This window comes from Dermacentor albipictus, chromosome 1 (genome assembly GCF_038994185.2).
Source record: "Dermacentor albipictus isolate Rhodes 1998 colony chromosome 1, USDA_Dalb.pri_finalv2, whole genome shotgun sequence".
In the NCBI taxonomy this organism is placed as follows: domain Eukaryota; kingdom Metazoa; phylum Arthropoda; class Arachnida; order Ixodida; family Ixodidae; genus Dermacentor; species Dermacentor albipictus.
The window spans coordinates 301,855,200-301,876,599 of NC_091821.1; the positions used below are offsets into that span (position 1 = coordinate 301,855,200).

General features: G+C 47.7%; 2 protein-coding genes across 4 annotated transcripts in view; one reads left to right on the top strand and one right to left on the bottom strand.

Annotated features, from left to right (window-relative positions):
• Positions 1–21,400, bottom strand: part of LOC135920875 (retinol dehydrogenase 12-like) — a 361,370-nt gene that overhangs the window by 320,204 nt on the left and 19,766 nt on the right. The window lies entirely within an intron of this gene.
• Positions 1–21,400, top strand: part of LOC135920876 (retinol dehydrogenase 12-like) — a 74,752-nt gene that overhangs the window by 26,162 nt on the left and 27,190 nt on the right. For 2 of the 3 annotated variants that reach the window (XM_065455134.2, XM_065455135.2), the window contains exon 4: positions 5,150–5,242. The exons of the other annotated variant lie outside the window; for it this stretch is intronic. In XM_065455134.2, coding sequence (XP_065311206.1) covers positions 5,150–5,242 — 93 coding nt within the window. The remainder of the gene's footprint in view (positions 1–5,149; positions 5,243–21,400) is intronic. 3 annotated transcript variants of the gene reach the window in all.

A 21,400-nucleotide genomic window follows, 5' to 3' on the forward strand; every position in this document is an offset into this window, starting at 1 on the left:
AGTAGCGGCGCAAACGTTTCTCCGACCGACCACGCTGGCGGATCGGTGTCCACACCCATACTTTGTCACTGGGTCGATAAGTGACGCCGTGGTGACGAAGATTGTATCAGTCGGCGTCGTTGTGTTGTTGGTAGCGGATACGCATTTGTGCGAGCTGGCGCGCCTCTTCGGCGCATCGAGCGAATTCGGCAGCATCAGTGACAACATTAGAACAGTAGGTGGGTAAAAGCATTGCGTCCAACGTTGTGACAGCTTCCTGGCAATGCACCAAGTGAAAAGGCGTGAAGCCGGTAGTTTCTTGAACAGTAGTATTTTATGCAAACGTAACATATGGGAGAACGTTGTCCAAGTTTTTGTGGTCGACGTCAACATACATGGAAATCATATCAGCGATCGTTTTGTTTAGCCTTTCTTTGAACCCATTCGCCTGGTGATGGTAAGCAGTGGCTTTGCGGGGAACTGTACCACTGAGAAGCATATCTTATGTGAGCTGCGCTGTAAATGCTGCGCCCCGGTCGGTTATGACCATTGTTGGAGCACCGTGGCGGAGTACGATACCATGTACAAAGAAGGTCGCAATATCATTAGCAGTGCCTCGTGGGAGAGCTCTGGTTTCAATGTAACGTGTAAGGTAGTCTGTGGCAACAGCAATCCAACGGTTACCACCCCTCCACGTAGGGAATGGGCCAAGCAAATCTATGCCAACCTGCAGAAAAGGGATCCGCGGAGAATCCACGGGATGGAGAAGTCCAGTGGAACGCACGGGTGGTGTCTTGCGTCTCTGGCAGTCGCGGCATGTCTTCACGTATTGCTTTACGTCACGGTGAAGGTTAGGCCAGAGGTACTTTCGGCGTATGCGTGAAAACGTCCATGCGAATTCCAAGTGGCCCAAAGATGGCTCGTCGTGAGAGGCCCACAGGATGTCGTCACGTAGTGAAGACGGCACTACAAGTAGGCAGGGGGTTGCGGTCGAGTGAAAACCCATTTTGTAGAGAACGCCATCACGTAGGAAAACGAGGATAACTTGGGGATGAACATATGAAGCGGCTCTGGTAGACAGTTCTCAAAGTAGTCGGTGAGAGGCCGGAGTCTGAATCATCGCGCTGTTGTTTGCTGATGTCTGATACTCTGATAATGGACAGAAGTGCGTCCTCTTCGACTTGAACACTATCGTCATATCGTATTCTTGCAAGCGAAGACTCCAGCCTGCAAGACGGCCAGATGTATCCTTCAGATTGGCGAGCCAGCACAATGAATGGTGATCTGTCACAACTCGAAACGATCGGCCGTACAAATATGGTCGGAACTTAGCGATTGCCCACACAAAGGCCAAGCATTCCTTCTCCGCAGTGGAATAGTTCCTTTCAGCTGGAGACAAAGCGCGGCTTGCGTGCGCAATGATGCTCGGCTCCGTCTTGCCACTGTACGAGGACTGCACCAAGGCCAACGTTACTGGCATCCCTGTGCAACTCGGTGTCACTGTCTTCGTCGAAGTGTCCTAGAACAGGAGTTGTGTGCAGACGTTTCTAGAGTTCACAGAAGGCCTCTTGTTGGTCCTGCTCCCAGACAAACGGAACATTATCCTTAGTCAACCTTTGTAAAGGTTCGGCTATCCGTGAAAAGTTAGCCACGAAACGTCGATAATATGTGCAAAGCCCTAGAAAACGGCGGAGTTCGTACTTGTTCGAAGGTGTTGGCAACGAAGAAATAGCAATGGTTTTGTCGGGGTCTGGTCAAATGCCCTCGTAGCTGATGACATGGCCTAAATATTTGAGTTCGTCATACCCGAAATAGCATTTTTCATGCTTTGAAGACGGGCCAGTAGTACGAATTGCTTCAAGAACTGCTTGTAAGCGCTGGAGGTGCTGCTCAAAAGTTTCCGGAAACACAACGATATCATCTATATAGACAAGGCATGACTGCCACTTGAGACCTGATAGAACCGTGTCCATGATGCGCTGAAAGGTAGCAGGCGCAGAGCACAATCCGAAAGGAAGGACTTTGGATTCGTAGGGTCCGTCAGGCGTAATAAATGCGGTTTTCTCGCGGTCACGCTCACCAACCTCTATTTGCCAGTAGCCGCTGCGAAGGTCCATCGATGAGAAGTATCGAGCATGTCGAAGGCGGTCCAAAGAGTCCTCGATTCGGGGAAGGGGATAAACGTCCTTCTTCGTAACGTTGTTAAGCTTGCGATAGTCAACGCAAAAACGCAGTGTGCCGTCTTTCTTTTTCACCAGAACCACAGGTGACGCCCATGGACTGGTGGAGGGTTGTATGATATCGTCGGTAAGCATTTGTTGGACTTGATTTCGGATGGCGTCTTGCTCTTTACGAGAAACACGGTAAGCACGTTGGCGCACGGGTCTTTCATTGGGATTTGTAATAATTCTGTGTTTCGCAATAGGCGTTTGGTTGATCTTCGATGTTGAAGCGAAACAGTCCGCAAAAGATTGTAAAAGGCTACGAATGCTAGCTTGTTGTTCACATGATAATTTAGAACTCACATCAATATTGCTGTTGGCTGGTACGTATCAGATATAATCTCCATCATTGTGTCCTACAGTTAAACAAGCGGGAAAGTCATTGACTGGCTCCAAATAGCCGATGGCAGTTCGTGGGGCGAAGTGCTGGTATTCACGACTGAAATTGGTCACTACAATCTGAGCAGTCCGTGACGAAAGCTGCAAGATGCCGTGGGCTACGCAAATCTGTCGAGCCAACAAGGCTGGCAGATTGCCTTCAGCGATTCCGAGATGGGGAGGATCATCGTCTGTTTCTACGATGATCAACGCCGTACTCCGCGGTGGTAAAGTAGCACAGTCACTCGAAACGCGTGACACCGTGGACGGTGGGTGGTAGTCGTCCGAATGAGTTGCGTGTTGGCTGGAAAAAGTGACAAGCAACTCGCGAAGGTTTATGATTGCGCCGTACTCCCGAAGAAAGTCCATGCCGAGTATGACCTGTCTAGAGCACTCTGCCAGTATAATAAATAAACAGACAAATGCGACCTCACAAATTTGTACCCTCGCAGTGCATTTGCCGATCGGCGTGAGAACATGACCGCCGGCTGTACGGACCTTAGGTCCTGGCCACGGTGTCGTCACTTTGCGAAGTGCAGTAACCAGTTGTCCGCTTATGACAGAATAATCGTCACCAGTATCGACAAGAGCGGTTACCGGGTGGTTATCTACAGAAAGGAGCATGTCCGCTGAAACACGTTCACGGTTTTCGTAGGAAGGTGTCGAAGGCACGCAGTCGTCGTCGTCGGGTTGTCGGAGCTGAGGATCTTTCGAAGTGCATTGGACAGCGGCCCCACCCCCGGAGGTCGCTGTTAGTTTCCCCGAAGGGCTCGCTCTATTGTTTTCGTCTCGCTGACGAACTCAGCTACTGTAGCTGGAGGCCTTCGCATCAGTCCAGCAAACAGCTGCTTTTTCACTGCACGCATCAGCAGGCGTACTTTCTTCGCTTCTGTCATGCTAGGGTCCGCACGCTTGAAAAGCCGCGACATGTCGTCTACGGACATGGCTACGCTTCGTTCGGCCTTTGAACCCTATCCTGAAGGGCTTGCACTGCTCGTTCTTTTCTTGCGGGACTGCTGTACGTATCGCGTATCTACCGTTTAAATTCTTGCCAGGTGGTGATGGATGGCTCGTGGTTAGCTAACCATGTTCGGGCAGAGTCCTTTGCGCGAAATACACGTTCCTTAACTTTTTCTGCTCGTCCCCATAATTGACTTCAACCACACGATCGAAGTCATCGCACCAGTCTTTCACGTCCTCAAAAGGCTCACCATGGAACAGCCGCGGCCAGCGTGGGTGTGGAGAACCAGCGACGCAGGAGGCTGTCCCGTACCGTATGTCTCCTGTGTCTGGCTTGCGGTTGTGGTGGACATCCTCGGCAGATCTTGCAGGCCCTATTCCGGAGGCAGTCTTTGAAGCCGTCAGCTTTTGCGTAGGTTGTCCGCTTCCAATTCATGGGTGTCACAGTACATAGACGCGCACCCCGCACCTTCACCATTTTGCCACAGACAAAGCCACAAATAACTTTGGTCGACGCTATAAATCTTTTATATATCGCTGTCCTGGCACCTTCGTCGTTGTCTTCTTCTGGGAGCCACCCAACATGCCTAGCTTGTGGCATCGAATTGCACCGAGTGGCTGTCAGCTGTGTCGAGGTCGTGGCAATATTCATATCGTCGCCAGCCACCATGGCAGATCCATTTCTGACGTACTAATTACGGCTGTCAGCTCCTTAAACATACACTACCTTTCCTGATTAACTATTTCAACCAACGAAATGTTGATTTCTAAACAAAAATAAAATATTGGACTTGTTTTTATAGGTGTGTATTGTTAACTGCTCTAACAGTTCCTCAGAACTTATGATGTACTCTCGTTGCCTTTATGCGTTAACACTTGTAACTATGATTCCTAGAATCCAGGCTTCCGCTGCAGTGATAGTGCCCGGGCCACGCGGCAGGGTTTGCGTTGTGAACTCGATGCTGCCAAGGGCGTCTTCACGTTTCTAAACTATGAGGATGTGATGACGCCCTGGGCTACGTTGCCGAGGTGTCTGTCGCGAAAGCAGCAGCCTATACGCAGATTTTCTTTTTCCATATATATATATATATATATATATATATATATATTGATTTTGAATTCTTATGATATATGGGATGGAGTATATGTCAAATAATAAGTCAAATAATCCAAATCAAATAATAATACCAATGTAATCTCGCAAGATTGTACGATTTCTTAGTGGCAGGAGTTAAGAGTTATAGTAGCTAAGCTCGTCTGTTAGATCGTAATAATTCCAACTATAAATCAGTGGGCCGCCCGATGCTCCTAAGCTTGACGTGGTTTTCAACACTAAATCCACTTGATGAATGACTTGCCCTTCCTCGAAATAGGCTTCGCACAACATTACGTGTTTCATAAAACACCCATATGTCCCGCAGCATCTCAAAAATTGAGTAGTTCTTAATTTCTATGAGCGACTGTTTTCGTTTTCTGGCTAATATTTCGGGCACCAAAACATGGAAAATGACAAATTCTCGTCGTGCAACGAGATTCTGGAGCTTATGCAGCGTAGCTGGCATCAAGCCATTACTTTTGAGACGATTTCTGATTTTTTTTTCTTCCTTTAGAATCCAAAGGAATCAAGCTAACCGAAGACGGCTACGAATTGTGCTACCAGTCAAACTACCTCAGTCACTACTTGCTAACAATGAGGCTTCTTGGTAAGTACGTTTGAATTGCTCCTGCGCTCTCACTGCACATTCGCCTTTGGGGGAAAAGTTCGCTGCCATGCTGCCGCAGTGTGGCGCACTTTCTGGGGCCGCCTTTTGCCTAATTTTGATGCCAGCCCGGAGTGCAATACTTAGAATATGACGCCTACATTCGTACATCCGAGGGCATGCAAGTAACGCAAAGAGGAAGCGGTAGAATGACCACGTCGGTGAGAAAAGTCGGGGACCCACGTGCCCAAAACGTGCACGATACTATTGACGCTCCTCGCAGTGGAGCCAGACGCGGGTTATTCTCGACCACCCGGGGTTGTTTAACGTGCGCCTAAATGCATACGCGCACGAGCTTCGCTCCTATCGGAGTGCGGCCAGGATCGAGCCCGCGACCTTGAGCTCAGCAACTGTGCTGCGTCCTAGCCGCCAAGCTGCTGGCGCGGTGGGCGCCGATTAAGCTACCAAAGATTTGTGCTAAGCACTGGCCCTTCACTGTTGATGGCCTGAGACCAGGGGAAGTCTGTAGCGCGCGCGGTATTTAAAGTGGCGATGCTCTTAAGGTGAGAGAGTGATACGAAACGGAGGGTATGAAGTATCCAGCTACTCTACTCTGGGGTTGCAGGGAAACAAAACTTAACTGGAGTGCAAAAGGATAGACAGTTGGGCGAGTTGGCACGGTAACATGATCTTGGCTTGTAGCGCGAAGTGAACACGGACACAGAAAGGAGCAGACAGGACGAGCGCTAACTCTCTACGGAATTTTTATTAATACGAAGAACATATATATAGGTGATTGCAAAAACCGCACCATAAGAACATGACAAGGTAAAAAACATCAGTTAAACATATCAGGAGGTATGGAAGTCAAAGAAGGAAACACAAAAAAAATATTACTTATTACACGTGTTGCGAAGGTACTGAAATTCGCAATCTAATAGAGACAACGATGCATGGCTAACGCAAGTGTCTCCTAATCTTTTGATGTGGAATGCCTCGATAATTTCCCGTGTGGTTTGGCATTTGTGTCTGGAAAGAATTTTTGTGTCTGCAAAGAAAGGTTTACAACCACAATTGAAACAATGTGACGCCAAATGTGATGCATTAGGGTTGTTTAGTGAATGTTTGTGTTCTTTTAGTCTAATGTTAATGCACCTGCCGCTCTGTCCAATGTAAGCTTTCCCGCACTCGAGTGGAATCTGATAAACTATACCGGTGTTGCAAGGCACTAAAGGGGACGCAAGGTTAACGCCGCAGTCATCTTTTCTTTTTTGCAACCCTGTTCAGTTTCCTATTTATCATAGGGCACATGTTAGACAAGTTGCGAGGAGCCGAGAAAACTGTATTGATGTCATACCTATTGGCCACGTTCCTTAAACCATGGGATAATCTATGTATATAGGGTACCACAGCAAACTTTGTTTCTTTTTTGTTTCTCTTGTTTCTTACCGGTGCTTTTTACCCATTTTAAAAGTTTTCGCAGGTTAGTGATAATAAATATACGGGATAGCTAGCCTTTCCAAGCCTTTCTATCTGTTGTGAAAAACTTTGTTGCATATTGTGCGGACATGATTTAGTAATGGCAGACCTAAGAGTTGTATGAGCTATCCCCTGTTTAACAAGTTTAGAATGACAAGAAGAAAATTCAAGCAGAGGCTTCATAGCCCTAGGCGAATAATGCGAACACATATGCTCATCCTGGAACGTTAAGCACAGATCTAAAAACTGTAATTTGTTGCCCTGGATAAGCTCAAGCGTGAAAACTAGGCCCCCACCACATTCCCTAAAAACCTTTAAAATATCCGTAGCTTTCTTGGTGTAGTTATCGCGAGAACAAAACACCAGGCAGTCATCTACGTATCTAAACGCATGCACTGCCAATTCCTCAAGATTGTTTTGAAATTTTCTATTGACTCGACTTAGATAAATATCACTCAAAACTGGCGCAACTTTTGAACCAATGCAAACTCCCGATTTTTGTACATACATGGAGCTACCCCATTTTAGAACGGTATTCCCTATGTAAAACAACAAAAGTTCTAAAAAAGATTCCACGGGCATCCCACAGTCGTGAGTAAACCGGAACTCATCATTGTTGAGCGTCACTGCTTTTTTAACACTACAGAGTAGTTCCGATTGCGGAAGCGGATAAAAAAGATATTTTACATCAACACTGATCGCTGAGCATTTACCTGGATTATTTTCTGTTAGGAAGGCTGCAATTTCTTCCGAATGTCTTATCAGGAAGGGGTCATTAAGACGAACTGAAGACAGTACGTTATGCAAAAAAGTGGAGATAGTGTACTGCCACGTTCCTTTTTCAGAAATAATAGCTCGGAAAGGCTTATGTGTCTTAGCACTAAAAAATATGTCGAGGTGCAGACCCTTGGAATGTAACTCCCGACGCGAGGCGCTCCAGACCAAATTGCTCAAGCAAATCAATTCCAGTTTTCTTCACTTTTTTTAAATTGGTAATTTTCGGAACAAAATTTTTGTCAATAGCGGTTTTAGCTCTTTGTGTGTACAATTCTTCAGGAACAACAACAAAGAAACCTTCTTTGTCCGCAATAACCAACCTAAGCTCATGCTTGACGAAAAAACGCGACACACCAGTTAGGTTGTCTGACTTACTGGGCTGAGGTGCAGTCCTCGCTATCACCTATATCATATCACCTATATATATGTCCTTTGTATTAATAAAAATTCCGTTGAGAGTTAGCACTCGTCCTGTCTGCTCCTTTCTGTGTCCGTATTCACTTCCCGCTACAAGCCAAGATCATATTAACTGGAGTGATCACGTGTTCAAAAATACCTGCTGATTCAGCAAAAAGACACTTGGCTTTTCGAGGAGGTCCCCTGCGCTATGTCCTGCGTATGTCCGCACACTTGCTTATGAAATCTTCGTGTGCACGAACTAGAGTACGCGTCTACCATCTGGTCCTTCATCAATGTTATCAAATTAATGCTCTGGAATCCATACGAAATTGTGCTGCTCGCTTCATATGCTCTAATTACGACCGTCGCACCGGTATCCCACATGTCAAATCAGCCCTTAGTTTTACCACTCTGCTGTTGCGTCGGAACATCAGCGAGCTACGTCTTTCCCACAAGCTCTCTCCTTGTTTCCCTCACCTGCGAGGGACACTTCTGTCGCCCCCTGCTCGGTGTTCCCGCTGCCTTTTTGACAATCTCAGTATTAAACGCTTGCATGACTCCACTAAGGTTTTCAATCAATCATTCCTACCCTCTGTAATGGAACCATAGAACTATTTGCCTGATCTCATTGTCAATGGACGTAATCCACAATTTTTTTAGAGATGTATTGAGAGATGTTGAGCACTAACCACTACAGCATTTTTACCATTCGTTTAATTGTTGCTAATTGTACAATTTACTGTGTCACAGCTTTTATTTTAATGTATTCCTTCTTGTAACAACTCAACATGCATGATGTGCATCAACATTTATGGAACGTTGTCCACCCATTATGTCTGCCCAACTTGTCAGAGCTTACTATCTGTAATGTTTTTGTTTATTTTATTTATTGTTAATCAAATAATTTACTGGCTTAAAGCTTTATTATTTATGTTTCATTTTTGTGACAACTCACATGACCCATCAACAATTTTCGAGCGTTGCCCCCCCCCTTCTCTCTTACTAGCAAGGACCTTTAAACGCGCCGTGGTTGCTCAGTGGCTATGGTGTTAGGCTGCTGAGCACGAGGTCGCGGGATCGAATCCCGGCCACGGCGGCCGCATTTCGATGGGGGCGAAATGCGAAAACACCCATGTGCTTAGATTTAGGTGTACATTAAAGAACCCCAGGAGGTCGAAATTTGCGGAGCCCTCCACTACGGCGTGCCTCATAATCAGAAGTCCAAAAACAAGAAAGGGGCTGGCAGATGGAATGGCACACTGTGGTATATGCTTTTTTAAAACAGGGTTGAAGTACCTCAGACAGGCTGGCCAACGTTTCGATAGGTGGACCTATCTTCGTCAAAGGCGGCCTCGTCATCCTCGGCGTGTTAGTTTTAAAGGGTTAGTGCAGTGACGTCACGTGCGGGTGTTGTCGCTGGCGGCTGGTTTTAAAGAGAGAGATTACAAGAGGGAACAGGCGCTGCCGTCCGACGTCTGTGAGCCTCATTCTCAAGACGAAGGGACAAGAGCGTGAGAGTGGGCACGCGGGGAGGAAAGAAAAGAAATAGAAGCAGAAAAAAAGGGGAAAAGAAGGAAAAAAAAAAGCAGGGGGGTGCCAGGGCCGTACCAAGACACAACAAAGGGGGGGGGGTGAAAGAAAAAGAAAGAGAAAAATGAAATCTTTAAGAAATACGGGGGCTTGGGAGCGTGTTGGGGATGCGAAGGGTTAGGAGGTAATCCGGGGGAGTCGTTGGCGGCATGTTTTTGAGGCATTAGAACGGCCGGTCAAGCAATAGGTCGAGTAATTTTGAAATAGTTAAGGTGGCGACGGGGAGTCTGCGGTGCAATGGTGGGGTGACTGAAAGACAGCGGCATGGTCTTTCAAGGGGCACTGCCCCACGCGCTTAACGTAGGTGTCGTTACGGCGGCATCCAGAAGGCGATGGTTGAGGCGCCGAAAAAGGCATATTGACTTCGGAATGTGTTGTCGAGGGGGTTTCAAAAAAAAGACTAAAAAAGGGGTAAGGGGGAAGGGGGGGGGCGAAATCGGTATAGCAAACAGGAGGGCGACGCGTGCAGAAGCGGGCGCGGGCAAGTGTACATGGAAGAAGGGGATCGTAGTACACTTGGTATAGACGTAAAATCCTGAAAGAGTACATTAAATTGAGTAGTAGGCAGGAATTTTTTTTTCCTTTTTCCCTTCCTCCTCTCTCCCCCTCTCCCCCTTTTTCCTCCGAAATGAAAGAGTAGGTGAGGTTAAGAATTAAAGTTGGCTGGTGGCCTAATGTGTTTTGTGTATTGGTTGATGATATGAGAGTTTCAGATTTAAGTTACAGCTTTTAAAGATTCTAAGTTGCCGCGTGCCAAATTAATTCCTGTCGGGTGTAGGCAATTAAACTTGTGTATGAGGTATGATTCCGTGTACTTCCTTTCGCGAGGGGAACGGAAATTTGTTTGTAGTATATAGAGCCTTGCTTTGTCAAACATATGTCCATGTTCATTAAAGTGGCTGGCTACTGCTTTGGGTAAATTGTGTTTTGTGTCCGCGCGGTGACCATTGAGTCTTGTATTGATTTGTTGTCCGGTCTCACCTATGTATTGTTTGCTACAAGCGGCGCATTCTAGACAGTAGACTACATTGCTTGATGTGCAGGTGAAAGCCGAAGTTACTTTGTGTGTGTAATTCGACGCTGTACTTTTTACTGTAGTAGTGGATTGAATGTGTTTGCATGTAGAGCACCTGGGGCGACCACAGGGATTGGTTCCCAACTTCTTCTTTTTCTGTAGTTTGGCGTGCACAAGAACATCTTTAAAATTAGTGTTGCGTCTGTAGGCTACTCTGGGAGGGTCGGGAAAAATCTTCTTAAGTTTCTGGTTGCTGGTGAGAATCGGGTAGTATTTACTTAGGATGTTATTCACGTTTGGGAGTGCGTTTGAGAATTTAGTAGTAAGAAGAGGCGTTGTTGTTCTTGTGATCTTCGGGCGGGGCTTGAGGACCTCGGCTCGATCAAGTTTGGTTGCAGCGATGTAAGCTGTTTGAAGGTCACTGTTTGGGTGGTTCCTGTTTGATAGCGTTTCTTTAAGGTGATCGAGTCTATCTATGTAGTCTTGGTTTTCAACGCAAATGCGACGTAGTCGTGTGGCTTGGCCTTTAAAGATGCCTTGTTTGCAATGTCTGGGATGGTGGCTGGTATATTCTAGGTACTGTTGTTTGTCGAAAGGTTTCCTATACAGCGTTGTCTTTAGTTCACCATTGTCAATGTATATTGTTGTGTCCAGAAAGTTTATGCGCTCAGTTGAGGATTCTGATGTGAATTTTATTGTTGGGTGAACAGAATTTAGAAAGGATACATATTTATCTAGACTTTCTTGGCCCTGTCCCCAGATTATGAGTATGTCGTCTATGTATCGTAGGTATGTGTGGGGCTTGGTAGTGCAGCGCGATAGGAAATCTGTTTCTAGAATCCCCATAAATATGTTCGCGTAGGTTGGTGCAAAAGGCGTACCCATGCTTGTACCATGTATCTGTAGGTAGTAACTCTCTTCAAATTCGAAGTAGTTATGTGTGAGAACATAACTACTTCGAATTTGAAGAGAGTGCACTGCACTAACCCTTTAAAACTAACACGCCGAGGATGACGAGGCCGCCTTTGACGAAGATAGGTCCACCTATCGAAACGTTGGCCAGCCTGTCTGAGGTACTTCAACCCTGTTTTAAAAAAGCATAATCAGAAAGTGGTTTTGGCACGTAAAACCCACACAATTTAATCTTTTTTAAGGACCTTTAAGGGCATAATAAAGGATGATGACGACGATGATGACGTATGATGGGAGACGATGGGTTTTCTTGAGAGTACGTGCAATCGTGACCATGCAGCTTAGCAGAATAAACCTGCTTCCAAACGTTAATAAAATGTAGGAAGAATGCTTTGCTTTATTTTAGCACGCGTTGTGGGCCAACGGACGAAGCTCTCCTGCAAAGCTACCCACGTGCAGAAAGTGAAGATTGAGACACGAAGGAAAAGTGGCTTGGGGAAAACACGACGGCCCCTTACTCTTCCTTTGTTGAAAGACGTACAACTTGCTTTGCGAGGAAAAAGCTCTCAAGCGATGTCTCGTGATACGGCGCTCGCTTTTCTTTTTCATTTTTTTAGTACCATGTAATGGAAACTGCGCAAGTTCTTCTCGAATGTTATATCCTCACCGAGGCCGCGCAACCTTGGGCGCACGCAAAACGGCGACTTGGCGAAACTGCATGCCGGAGCCGGCGGGGGGGAAGTAGCCCTCCTCGACCTTGGCGCGCGGTATTGTCTCAGCGTCGTGAATGACGCGCTCCCATTGTGTGCCGAGCAAGGTGGCAGCCGGCGCGAAAAGGCGAGGAGTTCTCCGGCCACCTCGACGGTGGCCTTGGGCCGTTGCCTTGGGTCGCGTTTTCCCTGGTGACATTTTACGGCGGGACACGCAGGCGGCGTATTTTGAAGGCGCCGATATAGTCCGGCGCTACGCTGGCTGATGCCGGGGCGCAGTTGGGCCGAGCACACCGACCCACGCCGAGGCCACCATCGCGCGGCTGGTCGACGGCGGAGGTTGCGCCCGATTCCGCCGAGCGAAACAGCGGCGGCGGCCGATCGCCGCGGCTACGCAGAGGCCACATTCTCGGCGATCCTGGCGTCGCCGGCACGACTTCTGCGGTCGCTGACGGTGGAAGCGCCAGACTGCATACGCAGTGTAAGCGCCGGTCTGTTTCAAGACGCATCCATTTATAGTAGTGGCACTTTGGGCAGCGGTTAACTTTCGGTCTCGCTCAAACTTTGGGAACACTTCTTTTTTTTTTTAGAATATATATTGCGCGAATCAATATCTGCCTTCTCGGAGTATAACGTAGCAGTCGCCCGTTCGGCAGAAGGCCATCATCATCGCGATGCTGGCTCAAAATCAAACCGCGTGCCAACCCCAGCCTCCGCGAAGGTTGCGGATAATGCAAGACGACGGGTGCCATTTGTCGTTAGCGTTAAGTGACGATAAAAAATAAAGGCATTTATTGCGCGCACCGAGGGTCAACTTGTACGAAGCTCCCACTCGGCTGTGGCCTTTCTTCTGCCTCCTCTACCGTCTTTAATTCCTTGGCCATATATTGCTTATTTCTGCTCAGTGTTGACTTATTACTGTCTCTTACATCATCCCACTGTCGCTCGAGCCAATCGAACGCTCTCTATTACGAGCTCCAGGTGGCGCTAATTTCTAGGATGCCGCCCCACTTACGCTTTCACTCAAATATACAGCATGCGGCGCGCAGTCACGATGTTACTGCCCCTGGACTTTATACGGAACATGAGGGCGGCGGCAGGAATGCGCCCGGAATGTCCATATAACTCATATCGTAGTAATGTAATAAGAGTATCCGGCAAGCGAAGCGGCCCGTGGCCCATTACTTTCCGCAGAAGAAGTAATAAAATTGAACTTTCACCATGCGACAATTCGCTGCGCCGCGACAGACTTTCTTTTTTTTTTGGGGGGGGGGGGGGCGCTGAAATGAAATAACGCAAAGGAAAGCATGTTGGCTAAAATCGAATGCCTACTTAGGGCACCTAGTGTGGCTACCGAAGGAATATTGAGGAAAACGTGAGGCGCAAGGCCCACAGAAAACCGTATGCATATGTACTGCTCGTTATCCCACGCCGGCGAGGCAAAATTTTCCGGAGAGGTTGCGCTCAAGCGAACGCATTGCGATCCGTTGAGTCCCCGTAGTGACGGCGGCGAGCGACCGTGCATTGTTTATTTTTCTCGTCTGCTGGCCAGAAAGCGTCCAAAGCTCTGCCAGGTGAAAATCCACTCGGCCAGAGAAAAACGAACGCACATCGAAGTGTGCCGCGCGTTGGTCGATGCAGCCCGAGAAAAACGCATGCGCTCTGACTGGTTCAGCAGGCCGCAAGTAGCGAGAGAGAGAGAGAGAGAAAAAAGAAGAAGTTGAATGTGTCCTTGCGAATAGAAGTCCATGTAGAAAAATAAATAAAAACGTAGTTACCTTTGCTGGCTTTAGTGTCTTGACATGTATGCTTTGGAGCAGGATAAAAAAAGGTTGATATTCTTTTCTGTGACATGACGGCACAAATGAACCACCACAACACTTCGTCTCAACGGACCTCGCTGCATGCTTTGTCAACTTGTCTGACAGTGTGTTGATTTGGCTTGTCTCAATGTATGGTCCGATGTACGTCTTTAGAAAAGTCAATACACCTTTGGCGTCAAATGTTTATAGCAACATTAAACCCACGTAGTTTCGGCACTGAAAATCTAAAGCGCGATTTTGAAAATATCAGTGCAACTTTCGCATCAAACGTTTATGAGAACTTTGTATGCAGAAAGTTTCAAAATTGAAATCAAAGCGCTCCCTAGATTCCGCGGCCTCCGCAAGATGCCGCGACGAGCCCACACGCCATCCAAAGGCCTTTGAAACTTCGTGCTCCGGTGGAGCTCCTTGCGTTACGATATCTGACTCCCGGTGCATGGGCGTTGCCACGAAATCCAGCCCGATCTCGCAATGTTCGCGCTAAAATTTCTTTTCGAGCATGAAAAGGACATTCTAGACAAAATCGAGCATGACTTCCGGCGCCAGGGGTTGTGTTGGTTGGCGGCACATGACAGCACAAAAAATTGCGGGGGAGGCTGCAGCCCCATAAGCGCGCCCCCCCCCCCTCTGGCTACGCCCCTGATATATATATATATATATATATATATATATATATATATATATATATATATATATATATATATATATATATATATATATATTCTAACGGTGTTTATTTGGCACAGCTCGGAGCAGCGCAACGTCGACGGGCAGGGCAGTCACAGTTTCCAAGCACGAGAGCCGTTGCTGAGCAGGAGCGCTCGACCCACTAGCGTTTAGAGCCAGCAGCGCTGAACCCACTAGCGTCTCTCTTCGCTACAATCACCCCTCCCCCCCCCCCCCCCCCCCCCTGGGAGCGAGAAAGGAGCCGTCCGGCGACCTAACAGCTCGTCACGATGAGCGGGTCGTAGAAACGCTTTAAACGGTCGACATGGACAATGTCTCGTCCACGTCGGCGCATGTCTGAAGATGGCTCGACAGGTTCTATGACATAGTTCACAGGAGATGCGCATTCGAGAACACGAGAAGGGCCTTCATACTTAGGGACCAGTTTTGATGAGAGGCCAGGGGCAGTTATAGGGACTGAGAGCCACACGAGCGCTCCCGGATCGAAGGTGACCGTGGCAGTGGCGTCACCGCGAGCGTTCCTCTGGCGCTCTTGATCAGCGGAAGTAAAGGCCCGTGCGAGGTCGCGGCACTCTTCTGCATGTCTGACCTTGGCAGAAATAGGCACACACTCGGATGCATCCGGCCAGTACGGAAGAACCGTGTCGATGGTGTGCGAAGGGTGTCGACCATACAGCAAGAAATAGGGTGAAAATCCAGTGGTGCTCTGCGTAGCGGTATTATACGCGTTGGTGACGAATGGCAGAACGGCGTTCCAGTTCGTGTGGTCGGAGGCAACGTACATTGAAAGCATGTCGCCGAGCGTACGGTTGAAGCGTTCTGTGAGGCCATTCGTTTGAGGGTGGTACGCCGTAGTCGTACGATGAACAACGTGGCACTCTTTGAGAATCGCTTCAACTACTTCCGACAGCAAGACGCGTCCGCGATCGCTGAGCAGTTCTTGAGGTAGACCATGCCGCAGGATGAATCGGCGAAGCAGGAATAATGCAACATCGTGCGCTGTAGCTGCTGGCAGAGCGGCCGTTTCAGCGTATCGTGTAAGGTGATCTACTGCCACAATTGCCCAGCGGTTACCAGCCGATGTCAGGGGGAGTGTGGCCCATACAAATCGATGCCAACGCGCCCGAACGGTTGGGTAGGGCAGGGGAGAGGCTGCAGACCAGCTGGCGAGTGGTGTGTGTGTGTGTGTGTGTGTGTGAAAACTTTTATTGTAATGAGGTCCGGAGGCTCGACTTTTCAAGCCAAGGCGGGCCGCTCCCGCGTTGGCACTGTCAGGCCAAGCCTTATAGCGATATCATGGGCCCCCTGGACTGCCCTTAGTTGGTCCTGAAACAATGGGCTTTGAATCCTTTTCTCCCACTGTGTCCATTCTTCAACGAGGTTGGGGAGAGTCACGGGGCACCCCGCCAGCATATGTCTGATTCCAATGATGCCATTACAAACATTGCAGTCCATCTTAATCTCCCTCTCTGGATATATTTTATTAATGGTGTACGGTGTGGGATATGTACCCGTTTGCAATAAGCGACGTGAGACTGCCTGAGCCCTGTTCAGTTTTGAATGTGGCAATGGGAATTGTCTGCGTCCTAAATAGTAATGTTTGGTAACATCATTGTATGTTATTAAATGATCTCTAGATTCCCTGGCTTGATGGGGCACGGCTCGGTTGTGACTGTCACGGTTAGCAAGTCCCCGTGCCAAGTCATCAGCAACCTCATTGAGGTTTACGCGAGTCTCGTCCACTTTCCCCATATGCGACGGAAACCATCGGATTTCAGTTGCCATAATGACAATGTTTTCAAGAAGTTTAGCTGCAACTCCAGCTATGTAGCCTTTATCAAAACACTTTACAGCTGATTTCGAATCACTGTAAATGAAGGCCCTCCTATTACTCCTGATGGCTAGAGCAATTGCCGCTTGTTCCGCCACCGTAGGGTCCTTGGTAAAAACGGTGAGAGCGTCTTGCACCTTCCCTTGATAATTTGATACAATGGCCGTAGAGGCTTCTTTACCTTTCACCCAGGCAGCATCAACTATAGCTGCCATTTGGTTCTGCTGTTCTATTTCCTTCAAGAGTGCATTAGCTCTTGCCTTTCTCCTTTCGACACTATATTCTGGATGCATGTTTCTGGGGAGAGGGTTGGTTCTGATCTTGCTCCTAACTTCAGTTCTTAATTCTACTTCAGCCACTATTGGGCTCCTTGATGTATTCAGTTCTGCACCTATTGCCTGTAATATGTTCCTGCCAGCTCGCGACTTTGTCAATCTTTCGTGTTGCGCTAGCTGTTGAGCCTCCGCAATTTCTTCCATTGTATTGTGCACCCCTAGACTCATGAGTTTCTCAGTTGCAGCGTTACTGGGTATCTCTAGGGCTACTTTAACGAGCTTCCTGAGCATCACATGAAGTTTGTTAAGTTCTGCCTGCTTACATTTGAATAATCCAGCCACATATGTGAAGTGACAGAGAGCAAAGGCATGTATTAGCCTCAAAGCGCTGTCTTCTCCTAGGCCTCTGTGTCTATTGGTAATTCTACTTAGTAACCTAATGACTTCATCTGTTTTACTCGAGATATGTTGTATGTCTTTGTGATACCCAAGAACTTTGATTGTTTCAACTAGCCTGACTGCGGATCCTTCATGAGTGTATAAGCACTCTTGGCTCATCTTCCGGAATGTAACCTCTTGGTTTGCGACCTTTTCTGCGATGTTTAATGACCAAGAGTTCTGATTTGGCTGCCGAGCATTTCAACCCCATGTCTTTCGGTGTGTTCTCTACAACATATAAGCTTTCCTGTAATCTGGTCTCTGTCTGTCCTACATTACCCTTGGCACTCCATATGGTTATGTCGTCGGCATATACCACATAATGTATACCTTCAATTTTCTCCAGATTTCTTGCAACCTTGGACATTGCTAAATTAAATAGCATGGGTGAGAGCACAGCCCCTTGTGGAGTGCCCCTATTTCCCAAATTCTCAGCTTCTGATTTAAGCTCACCCAGCATGAGTTGTGCAGTTCGATTTCTAAGAAAGTCCTTAATCATGTTAAAGAGTCTCTTACCTAACCCCATCTCCGAGAGGACGCCAAGTATTGCCTTAAGCTTTATACGATCAAAAGCTTTTTCCACATCCAAACCCAAAAGAGCTTTCCTATGCGCTGGGCTGGCCAGTATAAGTTGATCTTTGATCAGCAGCATAGCATCCTGAGTTGACAGCCCTGGACGAAAGCCGATTAAGTTGTATGGGAGGATCTCGTTCCGCTCAACGTATTTCGTGAGTCGATTTAGGATGACATGTTCCATAACTTTGCCTAGACATGACGTTAAGGAAATAGGACGGAGGTTGTCTAGAGTGAGTTGTTTGCCTGGCTTTGGTATGAGGATAGTATTGGCCACCCTCTATTCCTCTGAGTATACCCCTTTTCTCCAACATTCATTGAAGTGTTCAGTTAGATAATAGATTGATTCATCATCTAGATTTCGTAATATCTTGTTAGTTATTCCGTCAGGTCCAGCCGCCGATCTACCATTATGACTGTGAAGAGCCGCCCTCACTTCACTCTCAGTGAAGTCCCGGTCAAGTTCTTCACATATGCCTCCCGTATACTCGGGGTTCTCGTCTCCTTAGTTTGGTTGTTTAAGTGAAAGATATTTGGCTGCGAGACTATCCATGATATCCCTCTCTGTCTTATCTTGGCTTTCCTGATGAACCAACTTAGCTATAGCTGTTCTCTTGCTTGTCCTTGTTTCTTTCTCGTTGAGCAAGTGTTTGAGGAGGTTCCAGCTACCTCCGTGTTTGAGTCTACTATCAGCCGAATTACAGATCTCATCCCACTGTTGCTTCACGAGGGTCTTCGAATGATCATCAATTTCTCTGTTTAATTGCGGTATTTTTTTCCTTAGCCTTCTGTTAAGTCTCTGCTTTTTCCATCTCTGTAATATAGCCTGTTTGGCCTCTATCAAATGAGCCAGCCTGCTCTCCATAGCTTCAATATTTTCCTCTGTCCTGATTTCTTTAGTGGCCTCCTTGACGTCCTCTCTGAGCTGGATGACCCATGTCTGAAGGGGCTCCTGCTCGGCATCTAGAGGCCCCACTTTCCCTCTGTTCGCCCTAATTTTTCTGAAGTGATCCCAATCGGCGAATTTGAAGATTCTTGTTTCCTGTCTCGGTATGCGTGTGGTTATGGGTATGATGTAATGATCGCTTCCAAGATCCAAGTTTGAATTTTCCCAATTGGCTCCTCTTGAATTGTTTACAAAAGCAAGATCTGGCGTGGAGTCCCTGCTTGTGGAAGTGCCACAACGGGTGGGATACGCAGGATCAGTAATCAAGCATAACCCCAGATCCGTGGCAAGACTCCATAGCTCCTCTCCCTTCTTTGTGTTCCAAGCGTATCCCCATGTATGATAGGGAGCATTAAAGTCCCCTCCAATAATGAGAGGGGAGTTTTTGGCAACCGAAAGCACCTTGTTGAAGAGTGCTCTAAACCTCTGTCTCATGTCGTTAGGACTGCTGTAAATATTCAAGCAGAAAATGCTTTGCGTCTTGCCTCTGTTGCTTTTAAGCATAATCTCAACCAGAATAAATTCAAACCTGGAATGTCTAAGGTGAATCTCATGCTCAATGTATGGCAACTTTTGTCAATGAGCGTCGCCAACACCCTCCCCATTTTTTTGTCTCTACATATAACTTTGTACCCAGTGAGCATAATTTTGTCCGCTAAGGTTTCCTGCAGCATAATTACCTTTGGCCTGGCCTCAGATGACCTGATCACCTGTTGCAGTGCTGCTTTTTTGTGTTGGAACCCACGACAATTCCATTGCCACACGTTAAATCCATGATTACTGTCCATTGTTATTAGGTGAGGCTGCCTTTCTATTACCTGCTATATTCCTCTTTGTGATGGCCCCCGACTATCCAGGAATGGACTTTATGCTATCCGCCTCCGATGGCAGATACTCATTGTCATCATCCCCTCGCGCCTCCATTTTCCTAAGTCTTTTCTCCGCCGTTAGCCTCAATTTCCCCAATTTGTCCACTTTAAAGTTGGTCGTTTCCACTGTCTCCCTTATCACTTTAATTGCCTCTTTTATTTCACTGAGGGCTGAGAAGACTGAATCACCCTCGGAACTCACCGTTCTCTCTTTAGGGGCAGGGGAGCTGGATTCCCCTGGATCGATGCTTTTGCTCACGATGCTTTTGCTCATCTATCTCTACTCTAGCAGGGCTTGACTGCTCTTTTTTACGAAGCTCTACTACCTGCCTGGTCAATTCTTCATTAGCTTTTCTTAAAGAGGCTACTTCTTCAAGTAATTTCTCTATTCTGGCATCATTGTTATCACCCACAGCCGCCGAGGCGCCCCCAGCAACCCTCGCCATACCTTTGAGTTTGTCAGCCCAGGTGGTTCCTGGCGTCGTCTTCTCGCCAGGGATTGAGTCTCTTTGCACGAAGTGCACCTGCGCGTCCCTTGACTTGGAGCGCCTTCTCTCCCTGGATAGCGAACGACGCCTGGATCTGGTGCGACTCCTGGAGCGCGAGTGCTCCCTGTCCTCGGGGCGATGGTTGGGCGCCAGCTGATGCGCCTCCGACTGCGCTCTTGTTGACGACCGCGTCCTGTTGCGCTCTCTTCGACGGAGTCGTACGACGTAAGGGACTTGAAATCTTTTCTTACAAAACTTGTCGCCGGTAGGGTGATCGCTGTCACAAAATTTGCACCTAGGTACACACACATGTTCATCACCTGGGTTGCGAGTTCCACAACCCCTGCACTGAACAAAGTCAAGTGTTGGACACACATCAGAGCGGTGCCCGACCCTTCCGCAGGTGAAGCAGATGTCGAATTGCTTCCTGTAAAGGTAGCATCTCACTAGTGTGGATCCATACCTGACCAAATTGGGCATTTTGAGTCCATCGAAAAGTACTATGACCGATTCCGACGTCTTGATGCGCTTACCAGCCAGCGCAAGCGGGTTCAAGTCATGCACGATATTTCTTGTTATCATAGCTTGGGAGTCTCTGATGTCCACTCTTCGAATGACGCGTTTGCATGTGGCATGTGGTGCCGCTTCGTATGCATTGACATCGTATTCCGCTTCCATGATCTTGAAAGTATTGATTATGACGTACTTCGCAGCATGTTCAGGCTTAGGTGTGCTGACTACGATGATAATTTGAGTGAAGTTTGGGCAGACAACATCTTCACGGGCCTCGTCTTCCGTTAGGCCAGACGCCTCGATGACTGCAGAACCAATCGTGGCGGTGCTCACTTTGTTCAAATTGAGCCCTCCTCGAGGCTCAATTGGCCGTATAATGATCTTGCTGTGCTCCTCAGGCAGTTGAGGCATTCTCGAAGCTCTGATAACCCGATTCTTAACCATTCCACCGACGGCGGTTTTCTTGACTCCATGCTCTCGCTGATTGCGTGGCAATGTGCTCTCCTCATCCACAGCCTTTGTGCCAGCTCGTGATCTTCGGCCAGCCACGACTTGCCAGCCGACGTCGTCCTGAGCATTGTTTCTTTCATTTCCAGAAAAATCTTCATCTTCCATGCTTGTATCCGCCATGCCTGCGGGCAGGTGGGCTTACTAGGCCCAACAGAGGCCCCACTCCTCACTAAGCTTAGCTCCGCTAAGCTCAAGTCGGCGTCCAGGAGCAGAAAAGGTTTTGTAAAATTGTGAAAATAGGAGTCCCACCTCGAATCTTGGTGTCAGTCGATTCGCCGTCGCTTCATGGATCCAGTGGTATGCTTCTTTTCGTTGTACTCTCGAAA